General features: G+C 38.2%; 3 protein-coding genes across 5 annotated transcripts; 1 reads left to right on the plus strand and 2 right to left on the minus strand.

Annotated features, from left to right (window-relative positions):
• Positions 1–48: 48 nt before the first annotated feature.
• Positions 49–9,729, minus strand: LOC127377172 (MAP kinase-activated protein kinase 2-like). Its single transcript, XM_051424847.1, has 10 exons — positions 9,088–9,729; positions 6,224–6,363; positions 5,260–5,324; positions 4,299–4,378; positions 3,063–3,189; positions 2,408–2,483; positions 2,128–2,252; positions 1,653–1,738; positions 1,464–1,544; positions 49–1,084 (listed from the first exon to the last, which is right to left on the minus strand). Exons 1-10 carry the CDS (start codon positions 9,310–9,312, stop codon positions 944–946), a joined length of 1,146 nt encoding a protein of 381 aa, XP_051280807.1. The 5' UTR covers positions 9,313–9,729; the 3' UTR covers positions 49–943.
• Positions 9,730–11,308: 1,579 nt separating this feature from the next.
• On the plus strand, positions 11,309–20,930 carry eif2d (eukaryotic translation initiation factor 2D). Of its 3 annotated transcripts, none has more exons than XM_051424854.1 (15): positions 11,309–11,563; positions 12,143–12,333; positions 13,195–13,278; positions 13,362–13,452; positions 13,540–13,647; positions 14,136–14,404; positions 14,704–14,821; positions 14,901–14,946; positions 15,050–15,156; positions 15,273–15,428; positions 17,601–17,690; positions 18,443–18,538; positions 19,800–19,920; positions 20,453–20,637; positions 20,738–20,930. In XM_051424854.1, the coding sequence occupies exons 1-15, from the start codon at positions 11,508–11,510 to the stop codon at positions 20,835–20,837; spliced, it is 1,818 nt and encodes a 605-aa protein (XP_051280814.1). In that variant the 5' UTR covers positions 11,309–11,507; the 3' UTR covers positions 20,838–20,930. The 3 variants fall into 3 exon arrangements, with proteins under 3 accessions (XP_051280814.1, XP_051280815.1, XP_051280816.1); XM_051424855.1 differs by having other exon boundaries at positions 20,453–20,627; XM_051424856.1 differs by lacking the exons at positions 11,309–11,563; positions 12,143–12,333 and adding an exon at positions 12,888–13,078.
• A 2,318-nt stretch (positions 20,931–23,248) lies between these two features.
• LOC127377176 (probable G-protein coupled receptor 139) lies at positions 23,249–24,929 on the minus strand. Its single transcript, XM_051424857.1, has 2 exons — positions 24,847–24,929; positions 23,249–24,697 (listed from the first exon to the last, which is right to left on the minus strand). The coding sequence occupies exons 1-2, from the start codon at positions 24,923–24,925 to the stop codon at positions 23,796–23,798; spliced, it is 981 nt and encodes a 326-aa protein (XP_051280817.1). The 5' UTR covers positions 24,926–24,929; the 3' UTR covers positions 23,249–23,795.

Below are 24,929 nucleotides of genomic sequence, written 5' to 3' on the forward strand. Positions count from 1 at the left end.
TATGCTAATGGTTGACGTCTAACTGATGAAACAACACGGAAAACCACAGAGAATAATAAAAGATTTAATCCAAAGTAAAAGACAGACAGGGATAGTAGAGATGTGCAACATTTACCACCGTACATCTCGTCTAAAAGTTGACTGCAATACACTTTTCTTTCCATGTCTTTCACACAACAGACTTCATGCACTACTCTTTTTATATTGCTGCTTTGGAGAAAATGAATGCTACAGAAGCATGAAGAGTCCAGTTAACAGCACAGTTTCCTCAATCAAATGCAATTATCACCCCTCTCATAAGCATAGCAAGAGTGATTATTGCTACACATGGTGAGTAAATTTTAGACACTGCACTAACACAATGTGGCAAGAAGACTCTTATTTTGTGGTAAGGAGAAATACTTCTGACATCACATCAGCATACAAAAACAAAAGCTGTGGTTTCTGGTAATGGTCATTCAGTAGACAAATATGAATGATGCTGGCAAACTTTCTCAACAATACCCTCAAGACAAAAAGTCTGGCTAAATAGTTTTCAAAAAAGAAAAACTTAAGAGACAGAAAACAACCTAGAAACAGTCTGAAAGGTGATCCCAACAAAGCTCACTCAAATGACTCACGGAGTATGTACATCAGAATAATAAAAACCATCCTAATATACAACACATACACTAGATTTATGAATAAGCTTAAGTGCACATACAGCATACTTTTGAATGCATAAAAAGAGTTCAAAAGTCCTCAAAGCACATTCAACAAATTGCCTAGGTGAATTCTATGTTTTAAAATAAAAATATAATAACAGAAAGAAATACAAACAGCTAAAAACATACTGTAAATGTTCAGAGTTACTTAATAATGAACAACTTCCCTAAAGCTTTTTTCCTACTTGATGCATGTGTGTGTGTTCGTGTGAAACAGAATACCTCTTAACACGTCTTCATTAGCTTGGAGGTTGTGTGGCTGAGTGTTTAGTTTTCTTTCTTCTCTTCAAGAGTAGAGGATTAGTCGAGTCTTCAATAGTTTTGATTTTAATTTGATCATAGTCCACTCTCATTGTTTGCAGGGCATTTGTCATTTCCTCCTAATAATGACAAATTACGTAACTATTATCACACAAAACCAAGATGAAAACAGTATGCACAATATGCACATGAAGTTTTAAAGAACGTCACATTAGCTCTTTTTCAGGTTCATACTTGTATGGGGGGGGGGGAATAATTACATGCTTCAATGTTCAAAAAACACATTTTTTTCATACTGGTCATGATGCAGCACCTCTGTTTGCCCTCTGTCTGACACACTCCGTTTTCTTTAAGCCCCCCCAACCAAAAAAACAAAAACCAACCCATGCTCAACCCACTCGACAGATGTTTTAACATTTAAAAACAAATCAAGAGCTTTTTCTGTGCGTCTAAAGAAGTAACAACAAAGTGACACATATGAACAGCACCAACACTTACTTTAACCTTCTCCCAGACATCTTGTTCCTCATGCAGCACGCGGCTGGTGTGAAGAGGGGTTTGTGGGACCTCGACCGACTGCTGCAGTGGTAAGAGAATATGGATGTGTGGAAGTGTTCCAAATCTCACAAACATCTTTCAAAACCAGCAGTTGCTCACACGGAGTCGAGCCTACAGGGAGTTGCTTACATTAATCCAGGGATGGTTTATGAACTCGGTGATCCTCATTCTCTCGGTGGGCTCAGTTTTTAATAAGTGGCAGATCAGCTGTTTGGCTGAAACAGGAAATCATTATCGTCATCATTCAATGTTCATACATACTACACTAACATAAGACCTATCTTTGACAGTCATTACAGTAGCTGCAAATATGTATGACTCCAGACACATTTAGAAGACTGACATTTAACACTGGTATCGCATTGCTGCTGTGCTTTTGTTTTTGGGGGCACAGAACACCACAACTGGAGTTACTAAAAATACGTTTTCTGTTTAGAGTAGTTATAGAGTGCTAGTAACTGACAAAAAAAATGTGGTGTGGTGTGTCTTCCTAGGAGGTAGTAAAGAAAGTTAGACACAAAGTAAAGGGAAGGAGCATTTACATGAGAAACATGCAATCTGATAAAAACACCCATTTCAAATTCTGACCTGGCCCCCCTCTCACCTTCCTCAGATACATCAGACCACTCTGGGTTGGGGAACTCATATTGTCCATTAAGAATACGTCTTTTCATTCCAGGGGATATTGCCAGACCATGGTGTGAGAAAAAAGGAGGATATCCACAAAGCCTGCGTGTAAGACAGAAAAAAAAAACACTTAATGACAAGAGGGATCATATAATTAGAAGCAAAAATAATTTAGAGAGGCTTTGACGTGAACCATGCACCATTACAAGATAAAAGGAGTAAAATTACTAAAAAAGGCTTCACGCAGATTGACTTACAGGATATACATAATGACACCCAGAGACCACATGTCACAGGATCTGTCATACTTCTCTGGACCAAGAACTTCTGGAGCTGCCGCAGTGTCAAGAGAAATGATTTAAATTGGACTGAAGAAATTGCTTCTGTTTCACATTTCATGCCTTTGATAATTCTACATACAAGACAGATGACTGCAAAAAAAAAAAAAAAAAAAAAAACCCAGGTCATTAAAGCAGGATATATATGTTTTTTTAGCCAGTTCACAGGATGTAACCTCATAACCCACATCAATATAGCCACTTTCCACAGGAGGCAGAGCGCCTGCAGATGATTATGCTCAATCCCCTGGGGGACAGCACTCAACAAATAGACTGGGTCAAGTAAAGTTTCAAGAAGCACATGGCAAAATGATTCAAAACCTAGTAATTAATTCACAGTGCCAAAATCCACACAGTCCACAGATTTTTGTCTTGCAGACACAAAAATATGTATAAATGGGATCATCCTGCTGATATATGACTATCACTGACATCAGGAGGTCTAATCTCACAGGAACTAAACACAGTTCAGTGAGACAAACAAAATTACATCAGGGCCAATCGGTTTGTCTGCATGGACAGATCCTCTTTTTTTAACCTGACATAATTAAGATCACATGTTCTGTGGTCTTACCAACATAGTAGGGGGTAAAACAGGGTGTTGCTAAAGAGTTTAACGTTGTGATTTCTTTGGCAAATCCAAAATCTGTCAGCTTCAGGAGGGCATCTGGCCTTTTGGAGGTGTACAGCAGGTTCTCCGGCTGAAAGAAACAGCAACCGTTATCAAGAGTCCGGAGAACTTTTTTTTTTTTTAAACTGATCATTAACCACAAGAAAAGCAAAGAATTATTGAAAATAGACAGCAAACAAACAAAAGGTCTGTGTTTTTGATAATGATGTCCCTCCTTATGTCTTAAATCAGTAAGTGTCAGTAAGAAACAACACCATTCACAAATTAAGTTAAAAAATGTCCAGCTATGTCTTAATATTCAATAAGACCTGCACATTTCCGTTGGTTGAGAGGCCACTAAAGGTGTTATCTGAAATATCAGAATAGAGAAGCAGACACAGAAGTCCATTCTGCAAATAAACTGATTTTATGCTGGTTCTTCCATTTAGCAGGTGGCACATCTTGTAACTATAAGGTTCTCAGTTTAGTCCGTCCAAGGACCTCTGTCACATGTTATTCCCTTATCTGTCTCCCCATAGTTCCTGTCCCTCTTAACTATCAACTAAAGGAAAGTATGTCATATTAATAATCATATTATGTCATCTGGTGACTCCACTCAACTGGTATAATGTATGTTGGTCTTGGTCCCATTTCCAAGAATAGTGGAACTATTCTATACTATCACTTTATATTTTTGGTTTTGTAAAATAGCACTTTTTATGTACTTTCACTCTACAGCAGACAAAGAAAAGTAGTGGTGCTCTGTGACCCAACCAAGATACAAAAACGCAAACATTTTAAAGGAACAACTCCCAGCAATCATGGAAAGCATTGTCTGTTTGCCAGTAGGGGCTGTATAATCAATCTATTTCAGCTGCCATTCATTGTTTGCTTACTCTACATATGTAAACAATTTGACTTCCATGTGTACAGGAGCCTGGGGGACTTTACTGTACTATATCTCTCCAATCTCTTGTTTTTCTCCTAATTGTACTACTTGGCATTAAATATGAGCTCTCTGACGTGCACAGGATATTAAATTCTAAATTAAACCTAAGGATAAGATCACAATAGCAATTTTACTCACTGCTTTTATTTCTTAAGAATGAACTTGAGTTACTTTCCATGAAAACAGTCCACTGTTGCAAGTTTTCTTTTCCATTGCAATTTCTGTCTCAAATATATACAGCGAGGTATTACCTTGATGTCTCTGTGAGCAATGTTGATGGAATGCAAGAAATGTATTGCTTCTCCTATACTTTTCATGATGTCAGAGGCCTCTGAGTAAAAAGGAAGTGAAGAGAAATGAAATGGACATGATGGGGTTCAAACAGAAAGGTGAAAGATTCAACTACACATTCAGCAGCACATTCTGAGATTGATAAAGTTACAATCCTATAGATTTTCATGAAATCAAAGCTTGTCTTGTAGACTGTATTTTGTGGTTGGCGTTTTTTTTAAAAATGTGATTCACAGTAAACAAGGCATCCATATAATCCAGTGTCACTGTTCGTAATCCTTACTGTTGTAACAAACAATTATTTCTATTATGAATAAATCTTGATCATTTTCTTCATAAATCAATTCATCGTTGTGTCTACAAAATGTCACAAAATGCTCATTATAATTTTCCAGGGCCCAAGGTGTTAATGGTATTGGCCGAACACCAGACCAAAACCTAAAAATATTCAATACCACAGCATTAATAATTTTACCTTACAGCTTCACTGTTTACTGTTTACCCCCTTCTACTGCCATATCAGAACTGTAATTAAGTTAGTGCTCATGCAAACTAAACATTTCCTGCTGCTGCTGCTGCTTCACATTAAGCATTACACTAACAAAGCATACCTTACTTTTATTGTGAAGCAGTCACATCAGTCATTGAGTATTTGTTAGTATGGTTTTCATTTACCAAATCAGTCAAAACAATCTAAAACGTGACTAAAAAACAAGACAAAGGTCATTTGGGGCATTTTTGGTCAACAGATCAGTTTTAAACATTGCAGAAAACATTTGTTTGTTTGGCTGCACTGTAAGCAAGGAGTGTCTGCTGTACTCAAAATCCTGGGTATTAAACCAAACTTGTACCACAAGCAACTAAGACTGAATTCTTAAGGATTGTGACTTTAACTTTCTTGAGAAATAATGATCCTTTTACCTCTTTCTGTAAACGCATGATTCCCTCTGTCTTGGATATGGCTGAATAATTCACCTCCATCCATGCTGAAAACAAAAACAGTACAACAGACAGGAGTGCAGTATGAGTCTGTGAAGACATCAGGGCATTTTCATTCTGTTACTCCTCAACGAAGAACAACTTATAGTTTCTCGTGGTTCACCCAAGTCTGTTTAAGGGCTACATTTTACTAACTTTCACTTATTCCTTTTTAAGGTTATAATTACACTTCAAAGACTTTAACATCATTGTACTCTTTTGCCAAGTCAATTGAACTTCTCATTGTTTTGTAAAAAAAACCAAAAAAAAACCCAACGTAATTAACATACTGCAAATTGTAGATATTTTTCCACTTGTTATGGCAAAAAGTGAAAATAACTTTCCTTAGCACACTAAACTGGCAATTAGTTTTTTAGGAACAGTAAAAAGCTCTTAAATAAAACTCTACTATACCTGGAAACAATCCCCATACCACTAAATATCAAATACAATCATTAGTCACGCTTATCAAACAGGATTAATCAATAATTACATGAAATACATCCTATCATATCCAACTTTGTGAACATTTTTCTAATCTTCTGTAATGTATGAAGTGGCTGTAGACATCAGGTAGGCGCCTGTCTTATTAAATTCCAGACAAAGCAGCCTCTGCCTGCTTTTCATTGCTTTTTGCCCTGAAGTGTTCTGGATACTTCTCACCTCAGTTGGTGTGCATTAAAAACAAAAAAAAGCTGGCTCCACCAGCACAGAGCAGCTAATACTAACACGAGCCACAACTCCCAGGAGCCATTTAAAGATGAATAATGTCCAGGGCAGGAAATACTTTTGTCAACACATGCTATCACTTTTTAATACCACACATACATCATTAGTACTGAGTGTTTGTGTGTGTGTGTGTGTGTGTATGTGTTGTGGGAGTTGGGGGGCCTGCAGACAAACACACCACTCCATCACGATGAGGAGACACTTCCTGCCCTGGTAGAGATTCTCATAAACATCTATGATGGGTACAATGTGGGAGCAAGGTGACACCCTCCAGTGGAGCTCTACCTCCCGTCTGGCTTCAGGACAGTCCTGCAGCATCTGAGACACAAACAGCAGAAGAGTGAACAGGTCAGACAGCAGGGGTGAGATTTTAGTTTAAAATGCAGTCATGTTAACCTGCTCAAGGTTTAATAAATTCATATTTTTGTTTGAATTTAGCAATATTTGATACCATTCGGATAAGAAGGAATAAGATACTGACTCAGAATCCTAGCAATACTGACATTGCCCTAATGTTTGTTTTAACAGTGATTATGAGGCTCAGACATTTCACCCCATTTTATAGTGGGAACACTTTGCAGATAGAGCTGTTTCGTGCATTAGTCGATTAGGTAATGGACAAAACATTTATCGTAAACAATTTTCATAATAAAAATTGTAATTTTGTAAGCAAGAAAATAAAAAAATAGCTGGCTCCAGCTTCTCAAGTGTGAAGATTTGATCATTTTCTTTGTCATTCATGATGGTAAACTTAATATATTTGGGTATAGGACTGTTTGTGGGACAAAATTAGACACATTAGACAAAATAAGACGATTTTCACAATTTTTTGACATTTTCTAACAATTAGTTGAGAAAACAGTCTGCAGATGAATCGACGGTGAAACTACTTGAAAATCAGCTATAGGCCAGAGAGTGTATCGATTCTGGGTAAATAATTTACGCTACATAGTGGAAATAAAACAAATTGTTTCATTTGTAAGATATATATTTAACCTTTACATTTAAATAACTTATTTTTCATTAAATATTAGACTTGTTGATTTCTTTGAATAAATTACTACTGTAAATACCCATACAAAGAGAAGAGATTCAATAGATGTTCATGATTAATAGACAATTTTGCAATACATATTAATTAGCTTATATCATAAGAAAAAATAACTGCAGGCTGACTTTCAGTTGGATTCCTCCTTCATATTTTCACTACACAAATTTGTAGCAACCTCAATGATGTCAGTTTTACTATCTTCTTTATCTGACTCTTCCAGTGGACTTCAAACTCACACTACATATAATAACAAAATGTTATACTGGCACTTCTTGTCCGTCCACTTACAATATGTAATTTCTGCTGCTAGGGGGTAATAATAAAAGACATACAATCTATCTGACGTAAAATGCTAAAATGCTACACAAGTATGTGGATCTGTAAAGTAACCTGAAGAAGAGACAAGCAAATAATCACATAGTTAAACAAACAAGAAAAGATTGGTCATTTGCTAGTTTTTCTACTTTGTTTACCCATGTCAAAACGTCGTCACCGTTCTATAAAAGCTGAGAGTATTCTATCTGCATGACACCTTGTCCTGTTGTACCACACCAGACATCATAATCTCTCAGTCATCTCAGGCTTCTCACATGAAGCTACTTTTAGACACAGGCATGTTCCCCTCTCTCTTTCTGGCTGGCAGCATTTGGATAGGAAAAGTCAACACTCTTCTTTCAAAACAGGCACCTCAACATGACAGACCAGCAATCAGAGGCCAGCTACTGGTCAATATATAACTCTGGGACAGAAATTAGACCCTGACAAGGTTCTCTTTTCTGTACGACCTTTTTAATGCCAGAAAATTACAGGTTTTCATGAAAGAAAAATCTATAACTTACACTTTATGCTAACAATGACCCCATCTCTTGAACTCTGGCAGTGCTCACCCCTAACTCTAAATACTGCCTGTCACTACACATGCATCAGTCAGACCAGGTACTCTATAGTTGGATATGCATCACACATGCCTTAGGGGTGACTAATGATCCCAGAGGAATGCAGTGAAGTAATATAATCATTTATCTCTACCTGCTGGCTAAAACTGAGACTTAAAAAGGGGATATATATACAGTCCTGGGGAATGGAAAAGTGGAAACAGTGTATGAGAAGCAGATTTTCTAAAAATCAAAGATAAGAGAGAAACATCTGTTAACTTTCAGAGCTCAGCTTGATACACTGTGTGTTCAGCCCTGACTGCGTTTTCTTTGACTGATTCTCAGCCTCAATGCACAGAGGTTGTGAGCAGCCAGGTTCTGTTTATGCCACACAAATCATGAAAAGTCTTTCTCTTATTATGAAAATGAAGATGACAAGAAAGGGGAGCAAAAGAGGCCATGGGAACTAATGGAAATGTTGGGTGTGTGTGTGTATTAAATTAATGAAATTCACAATGTCGTTTTGATTACAACGCAGATTATATTGTATATATTATTGTATTATAATAATATATTTTAATTGCAAACTGCAGAGTGACAGCTTAGATACAATAATTGAACCTGCCAGAGAAAGGTGCTGCCTTTAAACAACGCTTACACTCAGAAGGTAAGAAATCAATGTAGACAACATACAACACCTCTTATTTCACAGACCAGTAATAATAATCTGTGGTCATAATTGTTTTTGTCAAAATCAAACCAACTCAAGTTAAGTTATAAAGACATGCATGGAGTATTTCTAGTGTTTTTGTCTGCATAATGTGCTAGACTGTGTAAAAGGCCATTGCACTTGCCACAGGTGATATGACTGGTTCAAGTGTCGGACACATAATGAGAGCCACAAACAAAAACATGTCACAACCAATATCAAATATTTGTCACTGCAGAAGAAGTTTTATCTAGAAACATACTGCAGACAGTACGCTCTGCTATATTTACTAATAAATACCAAATATATAACATCAGGCCAATGCACAAGTTTCGATACGTTTATCTATAGCATTATATAGTTCAGTAACAAATAAATAAATAAGATTAAGACAACAATATGTTTACCTTTAGTGCATACTTTCCCCCACTCTCTTTGTGGAATATTTCCAGCACTCTGCCATTTATCCCCATCCCGAGCACCTGACTTGTCACACTGTAATCGTCTGTTATTACATTCCTCTTGATTTGAAGAGGGTTGTTAAAAGGTTTCACAAAACATTGTGGGAAAGGAGCAGAGTTCACATTAGGCTGCTGTTGGACCGGGAAAGCCGGCTGGTGCTGATTCGACATGTTAACTATCGGCAACACATGAGTGATAACAGTCCTACAGGTGCGGTGTTTGTTTGTTTGTTTGTTTATCTCGTCTTCCCCGCTGCGAGCACTAGCTAGCGTTAGTTAACTATCTTAGCTACCACCTAGCTCATGTTGTCCTTGTGTGATATTAGCCCTCCGCTAGCCGCCGGGACAGCTCTCACTCAAGTCCTCCACACGCAGCTGTGGCTGTCCGGGAAGTCCTGTGAGATTCTTGACAGACTGCCAGACAGTTTAACAACTTCACTGTCACACCGTGTGATAGCACTTGTTAATACATAAAGGTTAACATAAAAATTGAATTGACCGCAATGGTTAACAAATGAGCAAACTTCCGGGCTGAAATGGTGGACGTAAAAGCAGCATCTCTGTAACGGTCCCCTGACAGGGGCGAGCCTGGGGGGTAAAGGAGGGTGGGGGTCGCCCCCTCACTACCACCACCTCCACTAATGGTGCTTTCTATTTAAACTGGAGAGTTGTAATTTCCGACTAAGACTCAGACTCACACATGTCCGTAGCAGAAAGCAATGGTTGCTTGTCTGCTCACACACTTGCTCCTATTACAGATAAACAGCACAATGGGGCAATAAATTAAAAGTTTTACAGTTTGATCTGAAGTTTCTTGTGTTGCACTGGATGGACTCACTGAGAATGACGTGTCAATCACAAGCCAGAAAACCTTTCTGAAAAATAAGATGCCGCAGTCAAGCAGAGGAGAGGACTGGTGGGATTGTGACATCCATCCAGAAGTTTTGGATATCAAGGGCTACTTTTAACTACATCTGTCAGCACCTCTCCACATCTCTCCAATCTTGCGTATCTGTACTTGATCTGGATCACGTATTTAAGTGGCCAAATCAAATTCAAAAGATTAGATTCCATGTGATTTGTGCTGTTCACACTGTCATGAAAAAAACAAAAAAAAACACATACGAGATCCTGTTTATCCTGAAAACAAATTTTTTTTATTTGAGACTGTTCTGAAGAGAAGTCAGGCTACAGTAACCAGGACATCATGGGGACACAATGTGATGAAAACAAATAGAGAGTTAATGCACATCAACGCTGGGAAATAGGACAGTATTGGATCCAAGTAATGCATGTAAAGACACCGCCAGTGTTCATCATGTGATGCATATTAAATAATCAAAGTCATTGTCAACTAAGCTATATGGCTTAAGGTGCAACATAAAATGCAGTTTTCTATCAAGGACTAATGCAAGCCAGGACTCACTCACTATGCAGTAGCTATCACTGTCAGCTCCTGCCTCCCCATTTTCATTGAGTTTCCTCAAATGAGTGAAACAGCGCTTCTCTGGTTGGCACCCTTTGATTAGAAATTGTTAAATATCAAACAATCACTGTCATATCATTGTGAAACTGAATGGAGGAAAATAAACTCAGATTTGAAATTGTAAAAGCTAGTCATACTCATGTTAACATAATTTAAATGAAACAACATCTTATTTTCCAGTATGATGTTGGCTCTTGTTGTTTGTTAGCTAGCTGTTGCCTCTCAGTCTGTCTCTTTACTAGCTGGTTTCTTTCCTGGTAATTAAATGTCTCTTCATTACTCCTTTAACAACACAGCAAGGAGCAAGGACACTGTTGCTGTAACTATGGCAATTAATTACATTAGCTGTTAACTCCTGAGTGGTCAACAGCCTGTTTTACAGGGGCCATCAGATAGTAAATTGCATAATAAAGTGGATAATAAAGTTGCCCTTATACTAGGATATTAAATTACCCTTTAAGGATAATAAAGTGCTCTTTAACTTAATTTTGGAGACATCTAATACTTTTTCCAGTACATGACCCTGTCCTGGGATAACAGTATAATGGTACTTCTGACGTAAAAAAGTAATTAAAGTAAGTAATAAAATAACTGAACTATATATATATGAATTGTACTATACATCCATGTGCTTACTGCGGAACTACCGGTTGCGTCGCCGCGGCACAGTTTCACGTCGGAAATAAATATGTGTCGGACCATCACACCCAACGAGGAACAGCTGATTACTGTAAAGCCAATATAAGAAATATATTAGGCTATTTCGCCGTTGCACAGGGCGTATAAAAATGTATGTGCCGACACAATGAAAACAGCTACATTAACTCCGAAGCGGACGAGCTGAATTGGTCGCAGCAGTTTGTTTATTTTCTGAGAAAAGATGTTTGCCAGACAGTTTCGTGTCAAATCCAACACCGCAATCAAAGGATCGGACAGGTGAGTCAGTGCTGCTGCCTGCCACTAGCTCTGCACAGACTTTACCCTGTCGCCATTTACTCCTAGCTGCAGTTTGTTGTATGTTTCTGTTGTGGTTTGTTGAAAACTGCTCGACAAGCTCTTAATATTAGACCTTGCCTAACATTGCTGGAACAAGTCAAATCTTGAGTTGGTGTCCATGAAACTGTGTAGATGCAGACCCCAGCACTTTATCAGATAGTTGTTGTTAATTATTCTGAATATCCATTTAAATTCTGGCTCAGTATCATCAGGCAACATATCAATATTTAGCTGTTGTTGTGTTGTTTATTATTGTGAACTGTTAAATATCAAGCAGGCCATGTATTAGAGACATTTATATAGTATATAATATATATATATATAATATACTGTATATAGCATATAGTATGCAGTAATTCATTTTAACGTGTGAAAGCCATCTGATGTTGTGTTCAGTTGAAAAGAAAATTGTTTTTTTTTTTTTTAATGAAAACTATTCAATCTATATCTACAGCAGTAATTCTTACTAGTATGACATCAACCAATTACTGAAACTTTTGTGTTTGTTCTTACCTTTAGGAGAAAGCTCAAAGCTGACATATCTGCTGCTTTTCCTTCACTGTCTGCTGATGAGATTTCTGAGCTGGTCCCCAACAAAGAGGAATTAAATGTAGTGAAGATTTATGCACATAAGGGCGATGCTGTGACTCTTTATGTTCTTCACAAAAACCCACTGTTCTTTGAACTGGAGAAACGACTTTATCCTACAGGTAATAACCTGGTTATTAAGTTTATTAAGTTGAGATTAAACTAAATGGATAAAATCTCTTTTAAAGCTGGGGTACGCTTTTTTTTGTGTTTGTGTATGTCATTGGACAAAAAATCAGGATATTGTAATTCAAGTGGTCTGAGAGGGAACTAGACTTCTGCCCCTGCTCTTGGCTCTGTTTTTAAGCTTTAGAAAAATCAAGCCAGTGACAGGTTTTACATCTCCACACTTTGTCTTAGCACTTTTCCTGTGCTGGAGAAAGTGAAAGCCTGATTCAGTGGCAGAAAATTCAGCAAAATAAATAAATAATAACAATGAATAATAAATCAATTTCCTATACTTTCTTTGCCTACAACAGTGTTTATTACAAAACATGTATGTTTATGGTGCTCATACTGACGACTGGCAAAGAGGCATGATAACAAACAGTGGGGAATATCCTTTGAGGGGGAACAGTGGTGTGTGTTTGTGGTGCACTATCCTTTTCCATGTTATTAGTTGGTGCCGCCCTCCCAGAGAAATCTCTGCTGTTTTTTGCCCGTCACCACCGAAGCAGATCTTTGCTGAGGCAGTCGAAAAGGATGTCTGGTCCATTCTCTCGTCCCACTGTTAGGCTGCATCGTTTAAGCTGTCTCTGAGGCATGGAATGCTCTGCCCTCTGGCTGCTCCAGGGGCATTTTTTGAGAGGACATTTGCTGTGATATGTACTGGGGTTTTGGCGAGGCTCACGCCGTGGGAAGCACAAGGCATGAGGTTTTGCAGGGCAACTGGCTCCTTCTGCAGGCTGTTCAACTTGGGCATTTAGTGGCTTTACCCAGCTTTTCAGTAACTTATTTTATCTGTGCATTGTCATATTTTTCAGTATATGTGCTTTGGCGCTACCCTGCTCTCCTGCCAACATTCAGGACATGGCCTCCAGTGCTTCAGAAGTTGATTGGAGGAGCAGGTATGTTTCTTCTAGACTGGACAGATGTTTAATGCTGTACATTTAGGTTGATATTGAGTAACAAATACTGTGTTTTCCCAAAGATCTCATGCTGCCAGGCGTGGTGGTGCCTTCAAGTGGTCTCCCAGATGTGAAACAGGGCGACTGCTGTGCTGTTACAGTAGTGAACAACCGGTATGTAATGATAAAAGATTCCCTTAAAGACTTCTGACATGTTCATCAAAGATTTAAGTGTGACACTGTTCCTCTGGTTGATTACAGAGCTCCTGTTGCAGTTGGCACTGCTGCAGTGTCCACTGCAGAGATGCATGGTTTGGGTATGAAAGGGAGAGGAGTATGTGTTCTCCACGCATACATGGATACTCTCTGGTGAGTAGCGTCCCACTTTCTGCAGATGTAGCCAGGATATGGTTAACTTAGCTTAGCATAAAGACTGGTAACAGTAGGAAATGGCTAGGCTGGTTCTGTCTGAAGGTTAAATAAAATGTGTATACTACGTCTAAAAGCTCACTAATTACCATGTTGTATCTTGTTTGTTTTGTCCTCCTGAAGTGTAAAAACAACAAGCTGTGGTTTCATAGGGTGTGTGTGGGACTGTTTGTTGGCTGGGTGCAGTGACTTCCTTGAGTCTCCTCATAGAAGAAAGAACACTTTAATTAGTGTGCTGTAGAAGTTCTGGTAGGCGAGTTGTGTGCCTCTATTTCCAGTCTTTATGCTAAGCTAAAAAAAACTAGCTGCTGGCTGTAGCCGGTTATTTACCAGACTCAGCAAGGAAATGGATAAAGACATTAACAGGATTCCCTGTGCAGCCCTTCAGTCGAATAAACCTTGTGCCTGTGTTTTTGTACACTGTTTAGGGCTTTTGGAGACAAGTCGGGTCCTCCATCTTTACCGGAAGCAGAGAATGAAGGACAAGGGCTGAATGGAGAAGAATATGAGGTCAGTGAGGAAGAGGAGGAAGAAGTTGAGAAGTATATGGAGGAGGAGCAGAGTCCCAGTGAAATGGTGAAGGATCAAGCCTGTTCTGGTATTGAGGAGCTGAGTTTGGCTGAGCAGGAGGAAGAGAAGGGTCAAAGGGACAATGAGGAAGAGGAGGGAAATGAGGATGACAAGAAAATGCCACAAGGTAACAGTTTTAGTCACATCTCTGATTATATCTCTGAGGATTTAATTTAAAAACTATTTCAAGTTATAGGTTTGGCATTGAAGTACTTACCATCACAGTTGCACTGAATCGGCTTTTAATAAGACTCAGCCTCACGTTATCCCAGATTTGAATCAAATTGAGACATTCACTAAATGGTTGCAGGGCAGGCTTTAGTTGCTTTGTTGATACAACTGGAGAAAAAGATTTTCTGATGTGGCGAAATTGGAACGTATTCAGAGAGAAAATGATGTGACCCAGGTTGTACCCTGATTCCACAGAGATAATGGACGCCCTGCTGTTGCAGTGTTTTCTCCATGCTCTCAAGAGCAAGGTGAAGAAGTCAGAGCTCCCTCTGCTGACCAGTACATTTCTCCGCAACCATATGTTCTCCTGCTGGTAAACTACAGTTCATCTTATAAGAAGCGCTAGAATAAGTAATTCAATTTAGTACTGAAAACATATTTTATTTTTTCAGCCCAAATGGAAAGCAACTTGATATCAAGAAATCCAGCTATAAAAAGGTATATCAGATGTCCAGAATGTGATATTTTACAAATATAACTATTTTATTTTTCTATTTTATAACTCCATCAGTAAGCCTTTATTCATTGTTTTTTCTAACAGCTGTCCAAGTTTCTACAGGCCATGCAGCAGCAGCATAACCTTGTGCGAGTGAAAGAACTGACCAAGGGTGTGGAGAGCATTGTGGAGGTGGACTGGAAAAATCCAGAGTGAGCCAAGCCCTGCCTCAACTTTAAGAAGATCTTGGATTCAAACTCACATCCCACCTGCATTCTGACTAACTATCAGTATGTTTTTCCTTTTTCATTACATCAATACTTTATAGACTGCGTTACTTCAGCGTTCCTGAAGAGACAGATGTTGAAGCAGCCCAGGTGCAAGATGGAGGGGAAGGAGAAACTCCATACCATCCTCCTGAGATCACAACTCTTTACTCTGTGTCAGCTCGACTGGAGCCTCTCTTTCTGGATGCAAACAAGAGGTTTGTGTGTGTGTTTGTGCATTTTCCTAACCTGGACTCGGGCATTGGAGCTTGTGTGTTAGCAAGCCTCCACAAGTTTCCTTTTTACTTGAATTTGTGGCACTGAATCCCTTCCAGATCTAGGAGAGCTGACCTCGACCTCCCTGTGAGGGGATTTAGACAATATTTCCATTATACTTGGGCTGACATCACTCCCTTGATCGCCCCCTTCCTATATAATAGACACTCAGTTGTTTTCTCTATAGTGATCAGTGAATTGATATCTTGTGAATCGTTTTGCGTCATCACTGACAGCGGCATCAGGGTTTTTTTGCAACAACAAAATGTGACAAAGAAATCGAGAGTTGGCAAGCACAGGATGCATATTTCATCATTTATCAGAATCAAATCATTTCATACTGTATGTCATTTAAATGGTTTATAATAGATTATCAGTGTTTTCTTACCAGATTTGCTTACGACTAGCGGAAAAAAATAGAACAGACAGCAAATTGTTGCAGATCGCCAGCCAGCCGCAGAGCTCAATACCATGCAGCAGTGTGCTCCGTCTGAACTGAACCAATTGCTTAAAATTGGCCCCGAAAGGAAGCCTGCAGCACAAGAGGCAGGGAAAGCAAGCACCCCAACAAAACCCTCAATACAGTCATAGAAAAAGAAACGAATAAAAGAACAGAACCTTGTCTTGTTTGTTCTATAGAGCTTTTTCACAGCAGCCATTTTGACGTGCTATAATAGAAAAATCCCAGGTGTTACTATTACCAAGAGTTCCAGTGAGCCATGGCACCGTGATGGTGAGCCTGAATGCACAATACCAGGACTCTAAAACTGAACTTATTTACGCCTGTGCTTTTCCTACTGTGACTGACAAGTCAAGATGTCTTCAATGAAACAACATCTATTTCGGAAATGTCACCATAGGGTATAAAAATATAGTGTATACATTTTCCACCCAGCAAAAACAAGAGGTAAATATTGCACCCGGTTTGGTTTATTTTCCAGCAAAGACTTGCAAACTGAAAGCACCCTCTTTTCCCCCCTACCTTCTGTTCCTGCTTTACAAAGGCCTAATTCAATCCATAGAACTCTGTTGCTCCCCCTGTTTTCTCACCATGCTGTCTGTCTCCAACAAAAACAAGTTTGTCCTATTACACACAGAGCTTCCAAAATCATTAGTCCTCCAACCCCCTAAGCTCTTAGATCTCAATAACAGAGGGATCACTCACATTGCACTCACTGCAGCACATGACCCTGGACACCCCCTCAACCCATTTATTTATTTTAGTTATTTAATCTTTATTTGACAGATACAGTATACATTAGATAATTGCATTACAATTACCCAGTACAATGTATCACAGCATTTCTAGCTACTCATAATTTCCAGTGATTCTTCCTAGAAAGGCCAATTTCCCTCTACCTCCATCCGATACATGATGCTTAGATGGAAAAATGCCCATTTTAGCTGAATTTTTGCCCCTAAATTGAATAGCTTGTTAATCACAAACACACTATGTATCCTTGTTCTGAAGGCATGCACAAAAGCACATTATGTGCACTCAAGTTTCCCCCTTGGGGACAATAAAATGTATATCTACTTTCCTAACTTACTAAACACAGCTGGCCAGCTAATTTTTTATGGTTCTTATATTTTCCGTTTCCCCTTCCCATCTCAAAAATGGACTCAACAACCGAGTAGGAGACTTTCAGAAGTTTGAAATGAAATATATGTGCACATTCATAGATAGATAGATAGATAGATAGATAGATAGATAGATAGATAGATATATAGATGTACTTTTCAATGAGTATATTTAAGTCTTAATAAGTCTTCAATGATGTCTGGAAGGGACTTATGTTAGTTATGTCCATGTTTTGTGCTGTTTTGTACTGTATACATTTTCTTGTTCAGTTTTGTATATTTTAAAGGTGCATTTAAGGACAGGCTTTGCACGCTACCTTAGGCTTTAAATGCTGTGGTATGTGACTTTAGTCTATGCTATGTACTTGTTCCATTAAACATAAATAACATTAAATACATAAAATATATGAATACATAAATAAATTTGTGTTAAATTCAGTAGCATTAAAAACTCCCTAAGGGGAAGATACCTTCATGCATTTCTCTCATATGCACATTTATTGTTAACTTATGTGTGCTTTTGTGCCCTACAGGAAAGGAACAATGCTGCTACCTGCTGACATGAGAAATATTGTCACAGAGTATGTGAAGAAGCATGAACTGGTGGATGAAAATAATAAGAAGTTAGTATATTTGTATGTGGGGAGTCTTCTCACCTCTTTTCACCCTCTATCTGACACACTCCATTTGAGCACCACTGGGTCTTCCCTTCCTCAGATGATGGATGAAGATTTAGACTTCTGTGTTTGTTTGTGCAGCTAGCCGTCACCTAGCCTATTGTTGGGGCTGTGTTTCTCTATGATGTCATTTATAAACAGAAGAAAAATACAAAATTAGGCACATCAGGCAGTGTTTTCTGTGGGAGACAGTAGACTTTGGGTTTTGTCACTTTTCAGACCTTTTACATCTAAATCTATATAGCACACTAAGGTGCTGGGAACACCCCAAAAAGCATAATATGGCCTCTAATGGATTTCCTTTTTCAAAATCAAACGCTGCGAGCTTGTCAGCTGACATCAAAAGAGGAAGAACCTCTATAATCTGACAACACTGATGGAAACACAGAGCTCAGTTTAAATATAACCACCAATTTTTCCATAACTGGGTTCAGTTGTAAAAGGGCAGCCTAATGGGCCACTGAAGAGACATAGAGCTGACCCCAGGCCATGTGATGTTGTTATAATTGGCTAAAATGCTTAAATGTGACTCTGAAACTGAAGACACATCTCATGTTTCTTTTTAGGTCATGAAAATTGTGCATCTTCTCATGTGGAACAAATTGATAATGAGTGATGGGAAAGATTAAATAAAATCTTTCATGGAACTGGCATAGCTTTACGTAGCAGAATTTTCCCATATTGTGCTCTCTTAACAGTTACGTGACCATAAACCCTATTCTGTGTGACTGCTTGCTGGAGAAATATGAGTACCAGGAGGTAGAGTCTCTCAAGTGGGATGACCTCTTTAGCAGGTAAAGACTCATTTTATTTTCTTATTCTGTTTTTTGTTGGACCATCTGCTCATGCTTGCAGTCTTTAGTCATGATGCCAGATTTGGTAAATTTTATCTGCACTACTATGGGAGACTACAAGTGAAGACATACAGTGATATTGTATATACATACTGTGGAATTTTATAGATTCAATTCTATTCAATTAAGTTTAAAGAGAGAAGGACAAAGACAAAGGTGCACAGCAACAACTATACTAGTAGAAATTACTAATAATGATGATATAACCACAATGATGACGACAATAGCACAAAATACAATAATTAAATGTGGACATTAGATCTCTGTCTTCTAAAGCTGTTCTAGTTAATGAAATAATAGATCACAGTATTAATTTACTCTGACGTAACACTTTAACATATATAATGATTTATATAATTTAATAGATATAATGCGGCCAGGTGGAGGCAGTCGGCATCATCTTTGCAGGATAAAATAATCATCCTAATGCAAGCCCATAATCCAAATCTGATCTGTAAGCAATGATAATACTGCTGCTCTGAAGTCTGACACTCCCAACACGTAGTTTGTAAGTGATGCTATAAAAAACAAAATACACTTTTAAAGAAACAAGGTAAAACAAGTAAAATCGCTTTTTCTCAGTATTGAGGCAGTGACTAATGGAAAACATTGTTGGTGGGAGAATCCCAGCGGGATTTGGTGGTAGTGGTCGTAAAAAAGCAAAGAACTGCCTTGCGTTGCTTTTTCCACCCCTGGGAGTTATTAAAGAGCAAAGGTGAGCTGACTACATGGTGAGTTCCTGATACATGATTGGCCTTGACCTGTTTATTTTTAAAGGTAAGTTGATCGATGTTCTAGTGTTGCGTTCAGACATTGTCAGAATTTGTCGTGTTGATTTTTTCGATGCTGACATGCCAAAAAGGTACCACATGGACCACACATGCAGTGTGATTGGTTAGCTTGCCCCGTAGAGATTGATGATAGTTAAGACAAGGTGAAGAGAGATCTTTCTTTTCACTTACACAAGAAAATATTTTGAGAAGCCCTTTACAGTGCTTACCTTCACATCGTTGCTCTCTGTGAGAAAGTGAATGAAAGAAGTATAATTACAGCTTTAGCTGACATGAAGATGGTAATCATATACTATACATTACTGTACATAAACAGATGGATAGATTAGCAGACCCAATTCTGCCAGTCTTTGTCTCTCTGCCATCCAACTTTTTGTTGCAGATTAAACAATTCCATCTCATTTTCACAGGACATTGGCACGAATGCAGGAGTGCTATCAAGTTGTATTCCCTGGACAAGCACCCGTAAGAAAGAAGGGCCACATTGAGCCCATTGACATCTCTGTGGGGTCCCGAGGCTCTAATAAGAAGGTGACAACTTCTACATCCAACTGTGCATCAGCATGGATTTATTCAAGATTCTTTCTACTGATGCTGATATATGAGAGTTTAACAAGAGGCTGTACTTGTGCACACGGGTGCTTTGGGCTAAATGGTAATTTGAACATGCTCACGATGACATTGCTAACATGCTATGTGAGACATATGAGCATTTCTCTTCTGCAGTACCTTGTTACTTGTTGGCTAACGTATACACAATACAGATGTGTCAGTGGTAAGCTAATATTGGTATCGGTAAGGTTGTAACGATACTAGAATTATAACCTTTGATACAATACAAGTGTATAAATATAAGTATACTGTAAAAAGATGAAAGTTGATGCCTCTTTTGTATATCAAAAAGGGTTTATTGGTCTTGGTACTTTTAATACTATCAAATGATAGCATTGTATCATTTAAAAAACATCAAAGTATAAATCCTTTTGACAACCTTTTAAATATCGGGTCATCTGTGAGCCTGGATGATTTATTTTTCTAGCTCTAATTATTTCCATACCTGTAGGTGACTCTAATAAAGAACCTGGAAGTGTACGGTTTGGATCCTGCAGTCGTAGCCACAGCTTTGCAGCACCGAGTGCAGGCCAGCTCTGTCATACAGCCCATTCCTGGTTCCAAGGACAAAGTCCTGGTCCAGATCCAAGGCAACCAGATTCATCAAGCTGGCAATCTGCTGTTAGGTTTGGAAATGTATAATACTTGAAGTTTTTTTTTTTTTAACAATTTAATTTGTTTTGTTTTTATTTGTACAAATAAATTCAGTTTGTCTAATCTTTTACTTTAATTTCAGATCACTATCAGATTCCTCGCAAGTACATACAAGGACTAGAAAAAGCTCCAAAAGGTGGCAAGAAGAAGTAGCATTTCAACCTGCTACACCAACCATTTAATGTCTTTAAAGCTGCTTTACTGTATGTAAACACAACAACAACAGTCGGCCATTCATTTAATAAAGTCACTGTCATCTTCTGGAGGTCAATGAAGCTGTTAGTCCTTGTTCTGATTTGTCTCCCAGAGATTACCCAGAGTAAAGTTATTGATCGTATCATTTAAACCGGGCCAGTATTGTTTCACCGCAAGGTAATTTGTTTCTCATGGTGAAGAGAACTTTTGGAGAAAACTCTTCTGTCAGATTTAAACATTATATATTATGAGCAGTAAAAGCATTTGAGAGGATGGTTTTATAATTTTATAATCATTATTTTACATCCAGTTTTCTTTTTTTTTAATACAGCAATTCTTAACCTGTAATTCTACATTGGCACCTGGAAGTTACACTGAAACAGTTTAGGATCAGGGGCCTTGCGCCTTACATTGGTAATAGGACAAAAAAAAATGTAATTATTATTTGTGCAAAACAGTGGAGTAAACAAAAAGAAACATGGATACAATAAAAAGTAACAGAAACCTGTTTAAACAAGCCAGTATTTTGTGCAGTGTTTCTTAAAATTCAAAACTGCAGTATTTTGCGTTGGGTAAGTCACCACAACAAAGGAAATTTTATATTTCTCCTGCGGTAAAGTCCTTCAAGGACTTGTCAGAATTTGCCATAATTCTTCATTTGATTTTGGTTGTTTTTGTCAGGGTCTTTTTTTTTGTGATCGACTCAAATTTAACTAAGGATGTGTGCAATTATACAGCCTCAGTTATGTTGAGGTCAGTCTCTGTGGTGACCAATCAAGTATTCCATCTGCTTTCTGAGTCTTTATCGTGTTTGTAGTGTTTTTGAGGATGTTTTAGCAGTAAAAGATGTATGAAAAGAGGAATTTGTCCCAATCTGTTGTTTCCCTGAAGGCAATCAAGATTTATTTATAGTTTTGTCCAGATCCTGTACACCCAAGGGCGCAATTTCTACTGGGGACGGGGGCGACATTTTAAAATGCTATTTTTGTCCCCCGCCCTTTTACTGTTGAGCCACTATAGTCCAGATTAGAGAAGATTGGTTGGGCAAAGATGTTGATATATATGCTATATAATATCTAATTTTATTTTACAGTTAATATTTTCCTTAAAAGACACTAGAATGTAGTCAAAGTCAGTCAAAGATAAGACAGTAAAGCACAATGTTCTTGTAGTAAAGATGGAACTACAACGTAATCTTTCAGGAATTCAAGTATCAGGAATCTGTAAAGAAACTAAACTATATTACATGCATCAACATCATTTCCATTTCATGTTAAACTATGGAAAGAACATATTTTTTTTTTAAATTGTTTAAAGAAATAGATTTAAATGTAGGAGCGCTATGAATATATGGAGATATATACAGATGTAGATATATAATGTGATTTATGTAGGGAAAATAAATGAGTTTGCTGATGGTATCACGCTGACTTTTATTTCACTGAAATTCACATTGGATTGTTTTTATTAGCATGTTTTCATAAAGTCCTACATAAGGTTCCCTCTCTGAGTTGAAGCAAGAACTTTGGTGCTTAAAAAATACTTAACTTTAATACTTTACTGGATTACTCCCTTCAGGAAGTGACCTATAAGTGCTGTTCAGGTCTTCCACTGCGTTTTTTTCACCTCATTTATTTGACGTCTGTCAAACTGTTCTTGAAGCTGCCGCTGTGATACCTCTGTACACGGTTTGTAATGGACCTTTTTTACAGAAGACATTTTGACAGTAGGCAAAGCACAGATGTAAGTATTAAAATTAACAATGGCTGAATTCCATTTAGCTGCTTCAGTTTATGGGTGTTGTACACGCTGGCTCACTGTCATTACTGTCAGAGCCATCGTTAATGACCACTACATGCTACCACTAGCTCCCAAGGTTAAGTCAATAACTTGAATGAGGGATGTTGATTGTTTAACAATTCATTGTGGAGAGTCTATGGGAACCAGAACTGCACTCCTGTTCTTGTAACATCTCAAAACATAAACACATATTCTTCTTACTTTTATTGTATTAACATCTTAAAGTACTTAATGCTGTATGTGTTGAGGGCAAATAAACATTAACTTCCCAGACAAAAGGCTTTCAGCATAAGGTTTTGCTGGTAGGATTAGTTTATAGTCCTGCAGGGAAAAGTAACAGTACAATATTGTATCTATTCAAGCTTTTGTAATATTTTTGTATTTTATACATTTTTTTGTTATTATACATTAAGTATTGCTTGGCACAAATTGTTGGTTTAGGAGTTTTAGACCATGAGCCATTGTTGTTTAGTGTTTTCATTGGAAAAACTGTATACCGGTATGTTGTTTTTGATTTTGTGAAAAATCAGGATACAGTTTTGTAAAATTTTAATGACCAGTTTTGACTACGGAGAATAAACAGAAATTGAAAACGGACTTTATTGCAGACTTGTAGTTAATCATCATACAAGAAGAAGAAATGCGGTATATCATCAATATATGGTCCATGATCAAATAGTAACAAATGCATAAAATATCAGTGCTTTACATACATTATTAGTAGTATCTCAGTGCAATATGTTTGTATCCATCAAACTAAAAAAAGTACAACATTTGCACATTTGTACCAGAATATTACAAACTGCCTTACCAAGAGTGACAATGGCTGTCAAGTTGTCAAGTCAGCCCTTCTTGTTTGTTAGCTCTGGGTCTGTAAACCAAATGCAGGAAATTAATTCTGAAATTTAAACTACCATGTCAAACAGTGGGGATGTGGGTCATGGTCTTTAATGGAGGAACAGAATGAGTAAAACACAGTAATAAAGTAAATTAGATTGTGTTTTATGGAGCTGCGGTTCAATTAAAGTCCTTGTTGTCTGCTGAGAGAAACAAAGTCATTAACCAGTTATGAGATCATTTCCTGTTACCAGACACCAGGAAAGTGCACCTGTACAAACTTCCTCAAGGACTGTCAGTAATTGTGTTTAAGGACACAGTTTTGTTTTGCAGTAGAAAGACACCTGTCTGACACAGGCAACAAACTCCTGGCGAAACTTGGACTGAGTGCATACATACAGGTACATGTTAGCCGCAGCGTTGCTCAGGCTCAGCATGGTTCCGACGTCTGCTGCTATATTTATCTGGAGGTTATAATCATTACGATCCAAAGTGTACATGTGAGTTGTACGGAGGATGATCTGAGTTATAGCACGGGTGACAGACAGCAGCACGAAACTCATGGACACAGTCACCAGAAGCACCACAGATTTTCTCTTCCTGGAGCGCAGCAAGGGCATGACTTTATTGACCCTGGAAGTCAAATCAGCAGTGATATGAACTCGGTTGCTGTGAGAGATTAGACGCAGCGTCAGCCCGTTAAGTGTGAGGATGATGAGGAAGGGTAATACGTAGGCTTGCACCGTTTGACACCAAACCAGGGCGTGAATGAAATGAGACGGGGCCTCTGGTTTGTAAATACATCTGGTCTGGTTGTCCTCGTAGACTGAGGCATTAGACCAGTAGTAAGGAATGGCAAAAATATGACTGAAGATGAAAACAGCCGTTATAGTCCATGCTGCACATCTTGGAGTGCAGATTTTGGTTTTAATTTTCCACGTGTGGATGGCGATAAAACGTTCCACTGTAAACACAACCACCAGCCACGTTGAGGCGTTGTATGCTCCGTAGTTAAAAATATCCCTCAGGTTGCACCATGGTTCATAACTCCAAAACGGCTCCTGCTGGTGGTACTTAACAGAAAGCTCAAGAACCACAATGAAGATCAGAACAAGGTTGTCAGCCACAGAAATGGCCATCAGGTAGAAGGTGCTGGACCTGGAGAGCATGCAGTTCCTCCTCAAGATGATCAGAAAAGTGATGGTGTTGGCTAAGGAAAAGATTTGTGTCAATAAAGGCATCTCCCTCAGAACTAACACTATCACCACTTATCTATTAAATTAACAGCATCATTTCTGAATGTCATAAAACAGTAAAGTATTTTGCCATGAGATGAGCCAAGAGTTTTGATGTACTTACAGGGGATACCCACAGCTGCTAGAGCAGGGTAGAAAACTTCTTGTAGTGTCACCATCCAGTGTTTCTTTTGAAGGCTCATATCC

This window comes from Dicentrarchus labrax, unplaced genomic scaffold (genome assembly GCF_905237075.1).
Source record: "Dicentrarchus labrax unplaced genomic scaffold, dlabrax2021, whole genome shotgun sequence".
NCBI classification, from domain to species: Eukaryota; Metazoa; Chordata; class Actinopteri; family Moronidae; genus Dicentrarchus; species Dicentrarchus labrax.